At 45.2% G+C, this 12,884-nt stretch overlaps 3 protein-coding genes across 3 annotated transcripts; 2 read left to right on the top strand and 1 right to left on the bottom strand.

Moving 5' to 3' along the window:
- Positions 1-555: 555 nt before the first annotated feature.
- Positions 556-4,181, top strand: dffb (DNA fragmentation factor, beta polypeptide (caspase-activated DNase); the record flags this gene model as incomplete). The annotated part of the gene is made up of 8 exons (XM_079225863.1): positions 556-629; positions 1,113-1,218; positions 2,118-2,244; positions 2,418-2,603; positions 2,793-2,872; positions 2,967-3,140; positions 3,233-3,333; positions 3,547-4,181. The coding sequence occupies 8 exons, from the start codon at positions 556-558 to the stop codon at positions 3,782-3,784; spliced, it is 1,086 nt and encodes a 361-aa protein (XP_079081989.1). The 3' UTR covers positions 3,785-4,181.
- A 151-nt stretch (positions 4,182-4,332) lies between these two features.
- Positions 4,333-6,483, bottom strand: cUnh1orf174 (chromosome Un C1orf174 homolog; the record flags this gene model as incomplete). The annotated part of the gene is made up of 2 exons (XM_079225862.1): positions 4,333-5,286; positions 6,136-6,483. The coding sequence occupies 2 exons, from the start codon at positions 6,481-6,483 to the stop codon at positions 5,146-5,148; spliced, it is 489 nt and encodes a 162-aa protein (XP_079081988.1). The 3' UTR covers positions 4,333-5,145.
- A 3,981-nt stretch (positions 6,484-10,464) lies between these two features.
- On the top strand, positions 10,465-11,782 carry b3gnt7l (UDP-GlcNAc:betaGal beta-1,3-N-acetylglucosaminyltransferase 7, like; the record flags this gene model as incomplete). Its single annotated transcript, XM_079226385.1, has 1 exon — positions 10,465-11,782. The coding sequence occupies one exon, from the start codon at positions 10,465-10,467 to the stop codon at positions 11,698-11,700; it is 1,236 nt and encodes a 411-aa protein (XP_079082511.1). The 3' UTR covers positions 11,701-11,782.
- Between the last annotated feature and the right edge of the window lie 1,102 nt (positions 11,783-12,884).

Below are 12,884 nucleotides of genomic sequence, written 5' to 3'. Positions count from 1 at the left end.
TCAGTGTTTTCATAATTAAAAAAAACTCAAATATTATATGTGTAACATATGACGAAGTTACTTATGCATCGAATAATTTTCACCCCGAAGCTGAACATCGAAACAGTATTTCACACGGTTCGCATTTAACCCTCTCAACCTTTCATTTGGTATGTCCCATCGCGCTGCATCAGTTGCTATGGCAATGTTAATTTTGCCATACCGGTCTACAGTTTTAATAATGTTTTAATAAGATTGTATACCTTTTTTGATAATTATGTAATTTTTACTTTTTAATGTAGGACTTTTAGAGTAAACTTGAAATTATATATATATATATATATATATATATATATATATATATATATATATATATATATATATATATATATGCACTTCATCCACTATGCATCTGGACTCATGACCCTACGTCAGGACAAGCTCTCCTAGAGCCAAACATCAGCTCCATCACCAAGAAGGCTCAGCAGAGGATGTTCTTCCTAAAGCAGCTGAAGAAGTTCAACCTGCCTTGTAAAAACTAAACTAATTGTTTTCAGTCATGTTGTTTATCAGCTGATGGGGGACTTCTACACTGCCATCATTGAGCCCTTCCTCATCAGCGTCAGCGCATCATCCGCTCTGCTGAGAGGGTGATTGGCTGCATTCTGCTGTCCCTCCATGACTTGTTTGCCTCCAGGTGAAGCGATCAAGGAAGACTGTTGCTGACCCCTCTCACCCTGGATACAAACTGTTCGAGTCCCTTCCCTCTGGCAGGAAGCTGCGGTCCATCAGGACCAAGACCTCACTTCACAAGAATAGTTTCTTCATAGCTGCAATCGGGTTCATCAACAAAACCCGGGACCTCCACTGACTGACTCAGACTCTCACAAATCTCAAACCCGCCTTACACACATTTTCTTCTCTTATTAAAATACACTTGCCACTTATTTTTAAAATATATACTTTGTTTAAAGTGATATACCATATGAATCTATTATTGCACTGTTTATTAATTTTATTATATGTGTATTGTTTTATTCTATGTTTATTGTTATGCACTTTTCACTGAGTCAAATTCCTTGTATGTTTAACGTACCTGCAAGAAACACTTCTGAAATCAACACTTCCTCCAGCACTAGAAGTATCGCGTCCTATGACAGTGGGGGGACATGGCCACTAGAGGGCAGCAACGCGCCGCCTCTGCGCTCAGTCAGCCTCAACAAGACGAAGAAGTACGCGGTGGGTACAAACTGAAGACATGTTTGGACTCTTCGGGAAAAATAAACCCGTGAAAATTAGGAGTTGCAGGGAAAACAGGAAGTATGGAGTCGCGGCGAAAGACTTGAACGAGTTGCTTAAAAAAGGCTGCAAGCTCCTACAGGTGGGCGCGTTTGTTTTTCTTCTGGTTTGTTTTTAACAGCTTGCCCCTAGCGCGCCAGTTCCGCTTTCTCTACAGCGATGGGGGGGTTTTTGTTTTGAAAAGAAAAACGGAAATAAAAGTTATCTGCATGTCGGAGAAGATGCAGCTTTATTTATACGCACGGGGGACATTTTGCATCACAGAAGCGCGGAGAGGCGGGTAGACATTAGACCAGCGTGCAAAAAACAAGTGAAAAATATAACATTTATGTATTTTTTTTTATTTACAGCAAAGAACATTTAAAACATTTTCCCTTCAAATGACATGTTACACAGATAGTATCCGAAATAGCTGATGTTCATTCAAAGGAGACACCGCCTGCCCTCCTGCACAAGAGATACATATATTCAGGTCACAGATAGCTGTGAAGCAAGTGAACATTTCATTAAAAAAAAGAAATTCCAGATCATCGTATTTTTTTAAATTTTTTTATCATAACTCCTTTCTTCAGATTGTCTGCACATTCTGTAAAAAAACAATCTGTCTCAAGAATGGAGTCGACCAGCCAAAGCCATCTCCAATTTGTTTTTGTCCCTATCACAGTATTTGCAGTGGTCATAGTGCGAGAGGTTTTTTGGCTCAGAATTTTGCGAGGCTTTGTCCCACTCACATCAGTTAGAATAAAGTCCCCCAATAAAATAATACTTTTTGGGAGAAACGCAGAGAACACATCTTGAAATATTACCATTGAACGTTCGTGTACATTTGTCATTTCCAGTTGCCATCTTCTGGTGCGCACCTCTGTTTGTATGCGGATGGGACAGAAGTTACAGAGGAGTTCTTCCAAACTCTCCCGGACAACACTGAACTTGTTCTTCTCTGCAGAGGTCAGACATGGAGTGGAGGTAGGAGAATCATCCACGGACACCATTGTAGAAGAAAAGGAAAAAAAGAATATTAAATCAAGACAAATGCTTCAAGTGTACAGGCATGTGTCCTCTTGACCAGAGAAACTGTACGTTTAGAAGTAGCAGGATGTCTGACCCCCTATCAACTTCCTGTGTGGTTCCAACTCCAGTTGTGTGCGACATCGGCCAGCTGCTGAGCACAGACCGGCACGCCAGCGGCCTTGTTGAAGCGGCAAAAGGGCTCCTCGCCGACGAGCGGTCTCAAAAAAGGCGGAAAATCCTGACAGACCTGCTGCTCAACCTGGAGGACACGTCCGAGCTGGAGAGCAGAGAGGAGGACGAAGGCTGGTTCGAAGGTACAGAGTCCAATGGAGACCCAGGACACACTTTACTTTCTTTGTTTTGTATTTGCCGTACTGCAGAGAGGCGCTTAGAAACACAAAGTTTGTTTAACCAGGCATTTCTTTTCCATTGAGACATTCGGTTTCGGACATCAGATCTCCAATTTCGTCTGCGTTTGCCGTTAAGTGAGGGTTTGATTTCAGGCGTCGATGCACGATTCAAGACAAAGTCTGCCTACATGAAGTACAACTGCGAGAGCAGGATACGAGGCTACATAAAGGAGGTAAAAAAAAAAAAAAGCTCCTTCATTCCGTTCATGAAGCTGAAGACGGCTGGCCTACACATCTAAACGTCTGGGTCCGCATCTCCGTTGTCAGGTGGATGCTGCCGCCAAGACCGTAGAGAAGGCAAAAGTCAGGGCGGAGGTTCTGAAAACCTCCAAACGCCTGGGGGAAATGCTGAAGACGGCGAGGCACAACGGCCGCTACTTCGACAGGACGGAGAAAGAAGCAGATCGCCTCTGTACTCGAGCCGGGTGGTTCACCTGCCAGGTATTACAGGAGTCAACCACCCAGTTTTAAACGAACTGGACCTGATTTTGAGTGCGTTGTTTACACCACCCATTCTTCCGTTTCCTCCTCAGGGATCCTTTGAGCAGGAAGTGTGCCCGTCCCTCCACTCCATCAACCCCTACGGCAGCCGAGAGAGCAGGATCGTTTTCAGCACGTGGAATCTGGACCACAGGTCAGGCTCTAAGTAGATTTAAACATTAAAAAAAATAACATTTCATTGTCAAAAGAACAAGGCAAGCTATAGGCTTAGTATTGTTGGCATACAAAAGAAAATATTAGTTAATATATTTAATTTGGCATTGAGTTGTCTGACACAACAGCTAACAGTGACATGAAAAAAAAAACAAGACACCTGCTGATGTCTATTTCTTCTTCGCGTGTCCAGGATTGAGAAGAAGAGGACGATCATCCCCGCCCTGCTGGAGGCTCTGCAGAGTCACAAGAGCGCCGACGTGAACCTGGTCTACTTCTACCGCCTGCTGTTCACCAGGGAGAACCTGAAGCTGGTCCACATCGTGTGCCACAAGAAAGGAGCGCACCACCTGCTGTGCGACACCGCCGAGATCTTTAACACGGGCAAAGCACAACCCAAGGTCAAAGGCAAGAAGAGGCGCTTGGTGTGAATACTTTCATTAGAGCAGATCAGCAAGGTGACCTCGCCTTTTTTACCTCGCTTGATTTTATTTATTTTTCAACTCTGCTTTGTGAACCAGTGAAGCCTGCAGAGCTTCAATACAGACAGGCGGTGCTTTGTTGGATAAACGCAAGTACACGTAAACAAACCAGGAAATCATGAAAAACATTTATTTTCGTCTTTGTTGGCACGGTGATGTAAAACGCGGAGTTCACTCAGTCAGAAAAGTTGCATAGGAGTGAACCGCACTAGTGCAATTACCTCAACGTCAGATAACATTTAGTTGAAGTCGGGTTTAAGTAATCATCACTTTACTTACATGCTGAAGACCTTTTTAGTCCATGTTTTTTTTTCCTCTTTCTTGTTTGTTGTATAGAATCATGTTTGCAAATGTGAATCAATCAGGAATTTATCTGTGTGTGTGTGCCAAAAAATGAATTGGGCAAAGCTGTGTTGAGGATGAATATTAGACTCTTTGTGACCAATGAACATTCATCTCAAACACTGAATTTGAGATTAAAAAGCTCTCCATATGGACTTGCTCTCTGACACTGCTTCCTCACCACATACAGCTTAGAATTTGTAGCTTTATATACATTTTGTCATTTATATCCAGTACTGTTTGGCACATCTCAAATGGCAAACTTGAACTCAAAGTATGAAGCCATACGTTATGTAGCCTGATTTATCTAAATAAAGTGCTGCCAAAACCCCCGTTAAGAATATATTCAGCAATAAATAAACAGGCACTATTGTCCGTGTCCCTACAGGTGGTGGCTATATTAATCCCAGTGCTGCAGCCGTGTTTAAAAGAGTAGCAAATGAAATAAGAAGATATACTTGGGTATCGAGCAAAGTGGTACGGATTGAAAACAATTTGGCATTTTTGTGCGTTTGGAGGCTCCTCGTCAAGTCAACAACTATACATTTCCGAGTCCACCACAGAGAACTTGCTTTTAGGCCATGAACAAAGTAAAAAAAAACGGTGGAACTCGTGAACGAGCTCCGTGACGAGTCTCCTCAGCACGTGGCGGGTGCTGGACGCAGGTTCAAAGCAAACACACTCATACGACGACGTCAGCAACTTGTAAAAGATGGCAGGCCGGCCGCGGACTCGGCCCCAGCAAACAGTTCATGCCTCCATTACTCTCAGCGTAGCGGGCGACTTCATCCCCCGACGAATCACAAGCATCGTCTCTCTCACACACACGCTTTGGGCGCGAAAGCGTTATGATTTAAAAAAGGCGGTGGTTTAATTTGGCTGCTCTGTCGTAAGTGCTGAGCGTTTCATGTGCCTCCACAGGACGAGACTTTTGAGCCCACAGCAGTCATCGGTGCAGCTGCTCTTCGCTAAGCGTCGCCTCTGTCGCCGCTCTTCATTCTGCTGAGGCCCGCCTCCTCTTCGTCACTGTCCTCTGGTGCGTAGTAATGTCGTCTCCTGTGCTCCCTCTGAACACGGGCAGACGTCCCCGACGACCTCTGAGGGAAGTCCTGTGGGATAGACAGGTGGATTTTTTGTAATTCATTCCAACAGGGGGACAAATCTTCACCCAAACAACAATCAACTATAACTCCTGTGCTGCAACATACGTCAGCTTAATGATGAAAATGTATACATGTCATATTCATGTATTTTCCCATCCAGCTCAAAGATGCCGAGGGACTTCACTTCTTCATCTGGCTCTCTCAGTTGAAAACTATTTGCATATTTGTTTGTGATGTATATTCATATATTTAAATATCACATATGCAACAAATATACATGTATACTTTGACTTTACTTCTACAACTCAATCTTACTTACACCAATCTACATCCTCTAAAGCTAGTAAAGACGCAAGACATTTTGAATAGTGATTCATTGTATGATACAATTGTCTTGCCCTTCCCACGGGACATAACTGGTTATTACATGGGTGAGTCACAATATGCACTCACAATGTTTTGGCCAATGTTTTGCAGTTTATTTACACAATAATCCTGAAATGTGCAACAGTTAAGAGTTAGCCTGAAAAATATCGCAGGTAGAACATAGTTCTTAACAGTCACGTGACGGAACATAAGTTACCCCCCAAGGCAGTGCTGCTTTATCCATTGCATTTCATTTAGCTGACGCTTATATCCAAAGCGACTTACATTTTCGCTCTATACACCGCAGACTGTGTCTTACTCAAGGACACAATGACGGGGACTGGCAGAGCCGGGGCACGAACCACCAACCCTCTGATTGAAAGACGCTAACCACTTAGCCCCAGTCACCCCTTATCCATCTTTAGCATCTTACCAACTCCTTAACATCATCCGACCCGAGTCAGAGATCGTCCGAGAAAGAAGCCTCACCTGTATAGTGTCCAAGTTTCCAAAGAACTGCTCCACGGGAAGAATCTGATTGCTGTCGTCGTCCAGGAAGATGTCTTTGCTGGTTTCTCCGCAATCCATGTCCTCAGACTCCCGTTTGTCGCGGCCGCCGTTCCCTCCGCAGCCGTCCAGCCGTTCCCTCAGCTCGTTCTCTTTGCCCTCCCGCCCTTCGAGCTGCGGCGACGCAGAGCACCTCCTCCGGCCCGCAAGCTGGTGGCATTCGCAGCTGATGCGAGAGAGTCTCTCCGGAGGAACGTCCGCTTTACCGCAGCCACCGACGACTGAGCTGCTCTCCGCTGCTGGCTGCATCTCTTTCTTGGGACTTTTCATACATCCCCTTCTTGTCGTAGAAGCCTGCGAGAGGGTGAAAGGTCAGGGTTAGGACGGCGTTAAAAGGTAATACCGTGATCAATTTCCTTCGCTCTTATACAACGTCCATCGGCTAAGGACGCAAAGACGCACTGTATAGCGAGCCCAGTGTGTGTGTCAAGTACAGTTCTCAGATGCAGTTGGGAAATCAAACATGGTGAAGTTGTTTGAAGACATTATTTGACTTAAGATCTTTGCTCTTCATACAGGCCGTTCTCTCTCGTTTTACAGGTCAACACAAACCTTTGTGGAGCTGCTCTTCCTCTTTCTGGGCTTCAAGCCGTCAAGTTGACCAGGCATCTGCAAAGCAGCATAATGTGGTTTGTTTCATCCCGTGTGGTAATACTCAATCATAGCGACCAGTTCATGGGGGGGAAAAAGGGATGCTTTTATGGGAGACTATTCGACTGAATGCAACAAGCTTCCCTAGCTTCAGCGATAATCACAAGCCAACAACTTTCCAAAACACTGCCCTGTAAAAGAGTGAGTTAGCATCCATTCATTGGGCTCTTTTTTAATAAAGGCGAGCCAGCTTTAAGTATTTTACTGCAAAAAAAAGGTGCATACAAGCAACAAATAATGCTGAGTTATGTCTCTGTGTGTGCATTTAAAATGGCCGCCCCGGATCATCACTGTCACAGCTTTAGTCACCCTTTAGTCACCCTTATGCTAAAGGAAGGGGCCTTGGAAACACAACGTCAGACACATTAATCTGCTTTAATTTAAAGGTTTGTGGGATAGACATGCTGGTTTAAGATTAATCACTGATTCATGAATTTCTGAGAATGTGTTTCAAATGCGAAACATTCATGGCTGGGTAGGAACTTTAAAGCGCTTGGATTTGATCCTGTTCTGATTTTAACCTGTGTGGTCTTTTTAGCAGACAAGACTGCATTTGCGACGTATCGTGGCCTCCACTCTTCATGTCCATCTCGAAAAGCTAACTTTACACGTGTTAAGTGCTAAATGAAAGAGTCATTCAGCTCACCTAATGCTAAAAGACACAGGACCATTTAAAGTGTGCACACACTTCTGGACCCCAGCCCGGCTCTGTACAGTCACCTGAGCACTTCGCACCCTTGACCACGCCCCTGTGTCCGCCGCTGTACAAGCCCCTCCCCCTAAATGTTGTCGTCATCCGTGACCCCGTGAGTCAAGACCTCCGGTAAACTCCGGGGTTTAATCGCTTTTAAATCAGCTAGCCGACCATCAGGCGAGACGAAGCACTGGCGGATGTGAAGTTAATGAAAAGCAGTTACGAGTAACCTACCTTAACCGTGAAACAAATACAATTGGACCAGTCACACAATTGAGATTTTGGGTGCACGCGCACTGTTTGTCAATAAGCCGTCACGGCGTTAGTTAGCCGACAGGCAGCGGCTACGTGAACGCGCCCCACGGCCGTCTCGCTGGCCTCATTAGCTTCTAAGTGAGCCAACAAGTCGAGATAAATGATCAGACACGTCAGTTATCTCTCGTGATTGGCTCAGTTTCTCCTCCTCGTCTGTCAATGTAACCACAAACACCACTGAAGCCTTAAATCAACCTGCCGTTACGTAACTAACTTACCTCAACGCCTTCCTCGCGCACACTTTGCCTTTCGGCGACTCCGATAATACAATTTCGACTCTGTACTTTGGTATTACGCTTCAAACCAAAAGGATTGGCTCAGCTACAAACTACGGCATGTGATGATATATGGCGTCTTCAGAAGAAGAAAAAAAAACAGTGTACTTCTTCTTTGGGCTTTAACTGCAGCTCGCGTCCTTAATGTTGCACCACTGCCACCTACTGGCGGTACATGAGTCTTACAGCGTCCGATTTGTCCACCGCACGTCCAGTGTGCTCTTCTTAACTCCTGTTGACCCAATTCTGTTCATTTCTTCCATCGTGTCTTTTGTAGTCCACATGTTTCCTGCGATCAACAAGCACATGCTCTGCAGTTTCTACTCAACAATGATCACAATTATTATTCTCAACTATATGATCCATATTTTTATACTCCTTTTTCCCCACAGAGCCTTTTACATTTGCTTGAAAGTTCTGACCCTATTTCGACCTGGATGGATCATCTGCTCAGGAAGTCCATAATCCAGTTATGAAAACTTTCCCTCGCTCATTATGTGTATGATTGATCATCAGCCCATCATTAAAACAAATTAAAATACACTGCTGTCACTGTCTCATTGTTTACTCGAGCGTTCCTTATGTCATCCTCCAGACACAGCATTGGACCCTTAGTGGCCCTTCCATCAATTTACAGACAATAAGAAGAATTTACGTCAAGAAGAAGAAAAAAAGGCCTAGTTTGTTGGCTGACTGCCATCTTTCCCATGTTTCCTTATCAGAATAATGAGCACCTTCTAGAGCTCTATGGGATTCTTCTTTCATACAACACTTTATTAAGTAACAGGAACATTAGGGTTTCTTTAATTATCGCATGCTATATTTAAACTATTTTTGTTTTACATAGAACAGTGTATAATGTTCTTACTTCTCAGCTCGGTGCAGGTGATCTGGGTTACTTTTTCCACTTTACACAATTACCTGCATGCAATGACGAAGGGTTTACAGTTTTGTTTTCAAGCGTCGTTTGTGTAAAAGTGTGCAGTTTTAGTTCAAACCTGATCCGAGGGTCTGCTTTAACTGGGTCGTGTGAGGTGACAAAATGGGAGCAGAGGGCGTTAACAAAACGTTATTCCATGAATAGTCCACAAGAGGGCGCTAGGCTCTTTATAATTCCACCTCCTCACAGTGAGACGTATTTAGATGCAACAGCTTGTGCTGTCGAGGAACAGAATATTCTTTATGTATCTGAGAAGTGGCTTCAAACACGGTTGTGCCACTGTTTGCCAGTTAAACAAACCAAATGTATCAAAAGTATCCAATGATAACTATATAAAAAATACAGAGCATCCATATATTCAGAGAGGGTGTTCAAACTATGGAAGCCCATTTCAGCCAGTAAAAGACAAAAATAAGATGAAAATGTAGCTGTAATAATACAAAATTCCCATGGTAAAGATAGAAAGTAAAAATTATGAGACTTAGTTCTAATTATGAGATAGAAAGTCATAATTATAAGATAGAAAGTCAAGATTATGAGATAAAAAGGCAAGATTATGAGATATAAAATCGAAATTATGAGATCGTCCTAATTATGAGATAACAAGTTAGAATTATGAGATAGAAATTATGAGATAGAAAGTCATAATTATAAGATAGAAAGTCATAATTATGAGATAGACAGTCCAGAAAGATGATATGGCTTAAAGCTTAACAAACAATGATCCAAACATCATCGCATGGCTACTTTATGGATGCTGTGATCAATGCTGGAGAAATCAGACTTCATTTAGGGACAGAAAATGGACATATGGTTGAAATGCTGAAATCGCATAATTGTTTCCATTTACTAAGTAAGCAACCCATGGTGTATTTTACTTTTGACCATCACAATGTCTCATCAGCTCGTCCTATTATTCGAAAACAGTGGCCAGATCGATAGAACAATGATCTTGTGATGGTCGCGGCACCGTTGTGACGCGGTGGACACCTGTTGTGTGTGAGAAACGGGAAACCTGCTGGTCCCAGATCGGTGCCGGTCACTTGGGGGAGGAGGTACTTGGGGGAGGCTGACTTGCAGCAGGTCTCCAATCATTCCGAGACAGAAGGCAGAGCAGAAGCCCGAGGACATGTTGTGTTTCCCGCGTCCCTTCCCCGCACTGAAAGGCGATGCTTGTTGACTCCACCGCGCACCGTCATGGGCAACAGGGGCCCCGGGGCCACTTCTGCGTCAGCGCGCTCGCGTGCCCGAGGACGCGACCTCTGGTGTCCAAATGAGCAGGGCCGTGCGCTGATGGACTCCACTCGGACGAAACGCGTTGACATGAAGGCAGAAGGTCCCGCATCTGAGGGTCTGTGGGCGCCGCGCTGAGAGCCATGGATCACTTCCCTCGGAGAAAGCGGGTCGGTCTGCTGAAGCCCCTGCTGAGTCTGTCTCTCGTCTTCGCCTCGTTTCTCATGATCCACAAGCTGAAACTGGCAGAGAGGGACGGGGTGGGAGCCAAGCATGCGAGGGAGGCCAGCTGGTGCGGCTCCAAGTGTTTCCCCCTCAAGAAGGGATCCGCGAAAAACAGTTTGGGGAGTTCGGACCCGCCAGTGGTTGGTTTCGGACCGGGTGCGCAGCGGGCCTCCAACGGGACTCCGGTTTCCTGGGACGCGCAGGTGCTCAACTGCAGCGAGGACGCGTCAGTGAGGACCAAGGACTGGTTCCGGCGCTTGGACCCGAGGTTCCACCAGTTCGTCCTGCACAGACACTGCCGTTACTTCCCCATGCTCCTCAACCACCCGGAGAAATGCGCGGACGGAGGGGTGCACCTCCTCATGGTGGTCAAGTCCGTTATCGAGCAGCACGACCGGCGGGAGGCGGTGCGCCAAACCTGGGGCCGAGAGCACACGGTGGATGGGAAGAGGATCAAGACGCTGTTTCTGTTGGGGAGCCCGACGACCGGCAAGGACACCAAGAACCTCCAGAAGCTGATCGAGTACGAGGACATGGTCTACGGGGACATCCTGCAGTGGGACTTCATGGACACCTTCTTCAACCTGACACTGAAGGAGGTCAACTTCCTCAAGTGGTTCGACATCTACTGCTCCGGCGTGCAGTTCATATTCAAGGGAGACGACGACGTGTTCGTGAACACGCACAACCTGCTGCAGCTCATCGGCTTCAAGGTGGAGGAGCGCAAGGACGCCGACTTGTTCGTGGGGGACACCATCTCCAAGGCGATCCCGATCCGGAACCGGCAGAGCAAGTACTACATCCCCAAAGAGCTGTATGATAAGCCATATCCCCCGTACGCCGGAGGCGGCGGGTTCCTGATGTCCTCCCAGCTGGCCCGGAGGCTCTTCGTGGTCTCGGAGGACCTGGAGTTGTACCCCATCGACGATGTGTTTTTGGGGATGTGTCTGCAGAAGCTCCGCCTGGCCCCGGAGATACACCCGGGCTTCAGGACCTTCGGCATCACCCGTCGCAAGGTGAGCCCCATGAACAGCGAGCCCTGCTTTTACAAGAACCTCATTGTGGTGCACAAACTGAGCGCGCAGGAGCTGCTCGGGATGTGGCGCGTGGTGCACAGCGACGCGCTGGTCTGCGCCCAGAGGACGTCCATGTGAGGACTGGTAACGTGGAGGATACACTGGCGGTGTGAACTGACCTCTAAACTGAAGTTTATCACCACAGCTGATGCACAACGCACAGGAGACAATATACCGAGTTCTGTATCTAAGGGAAGCAACAACAATGATACAAAATATAGATGTGTTTCTGTGTCCAATTCATAAGGCTGCACACTCCTCTGAACAGGTTGGGTTTTCATCTTCACTACTTCAAATATTGTTTTTCCATGATGTGAAACCACTACCGCGCAACTCCTCCACAGTGTGCGCACGCATCCCATTTCTGATTCTCGGTGCCATTTCAGGTTTGTACTTTTCATCACTCTGTCCTCTCAGTCTGAGGTCCCATGTTGATGTCGAGACGTGCCTGTAAAAGGTGTTGTGCGTGTTTGTGCAGGCATGAATGAGACTGGACTCGTTACATCCAGGTGTTCCTCTGAAGCGGTGGACTTCAGTGGGACTGTCAAAAGAGAACTGTTTGGACTCACAGCACACATCATGGAATGAACAACTGCATTAATAGCTGAGTGATATTATTCTTTTTTTGTAGGGTGCTTAAATTGTAAAAAAAAGATTTGATTGTTTTAAGTTAATATATTACAAGTGTCAATTAATGTATGATTTTGCAGGGGGCAGGCCAAAAAAAACAACCAAAGATGCTAAAGGGCTGTAGTACTGCAGATGTTTGTATCATCATGTAAATAAAAGTGGAGCTCTCTGTCAACTTTGTGAATGTGGAATTAATGTTGCAAAGTGTTGGGATTCATATGGACGTGTGAGCTGCTGGAGAGAGATTTGAAAAAGATGTCAAAGTATCATAAAACCTTCTGTCAAGTGAAACCACGTCTGCAAAATCCAGCTTTATGTAGCTTTATTTAAACAAATACAGACAAAAATAGCCATTTGATGTCATAATTATTCAGAAAATACTGACAAGTATGCACTTCAAAAACAGGGGAAAACATCCACTCAATACAGAAGCATATTAAAGCCTGTGTGATGGATTGATCGTTGAAACCAAATATATTCTCTTATGAATCAACTGCATTGAAGTTGTATCCTACTAATAATACAACTTGCGAAATAATGTTTTAAAAAACCTTCTTTTTGGCTGTGGATGAATCACAGATACATCACAATCAACATCGTCATACCACTGTGCAGTACAATAGAAGTAGTAC

The sequence above is a fragment of the Taurulus bubalis genome (genome assembly GCF_910589615.1).
Source record: "Taurulus bubalis genome assembly, chromosome: 11".
Taxonomy (NCBI): Eukaryota; Metazoa; Chordata; class Actinopteri; order Perciformes; family Cottidae; genus Taurulus; species Taurulus bubalis.
This window is presented reverse-complemented; position numbering and strand designations above follow the sequence as displayed.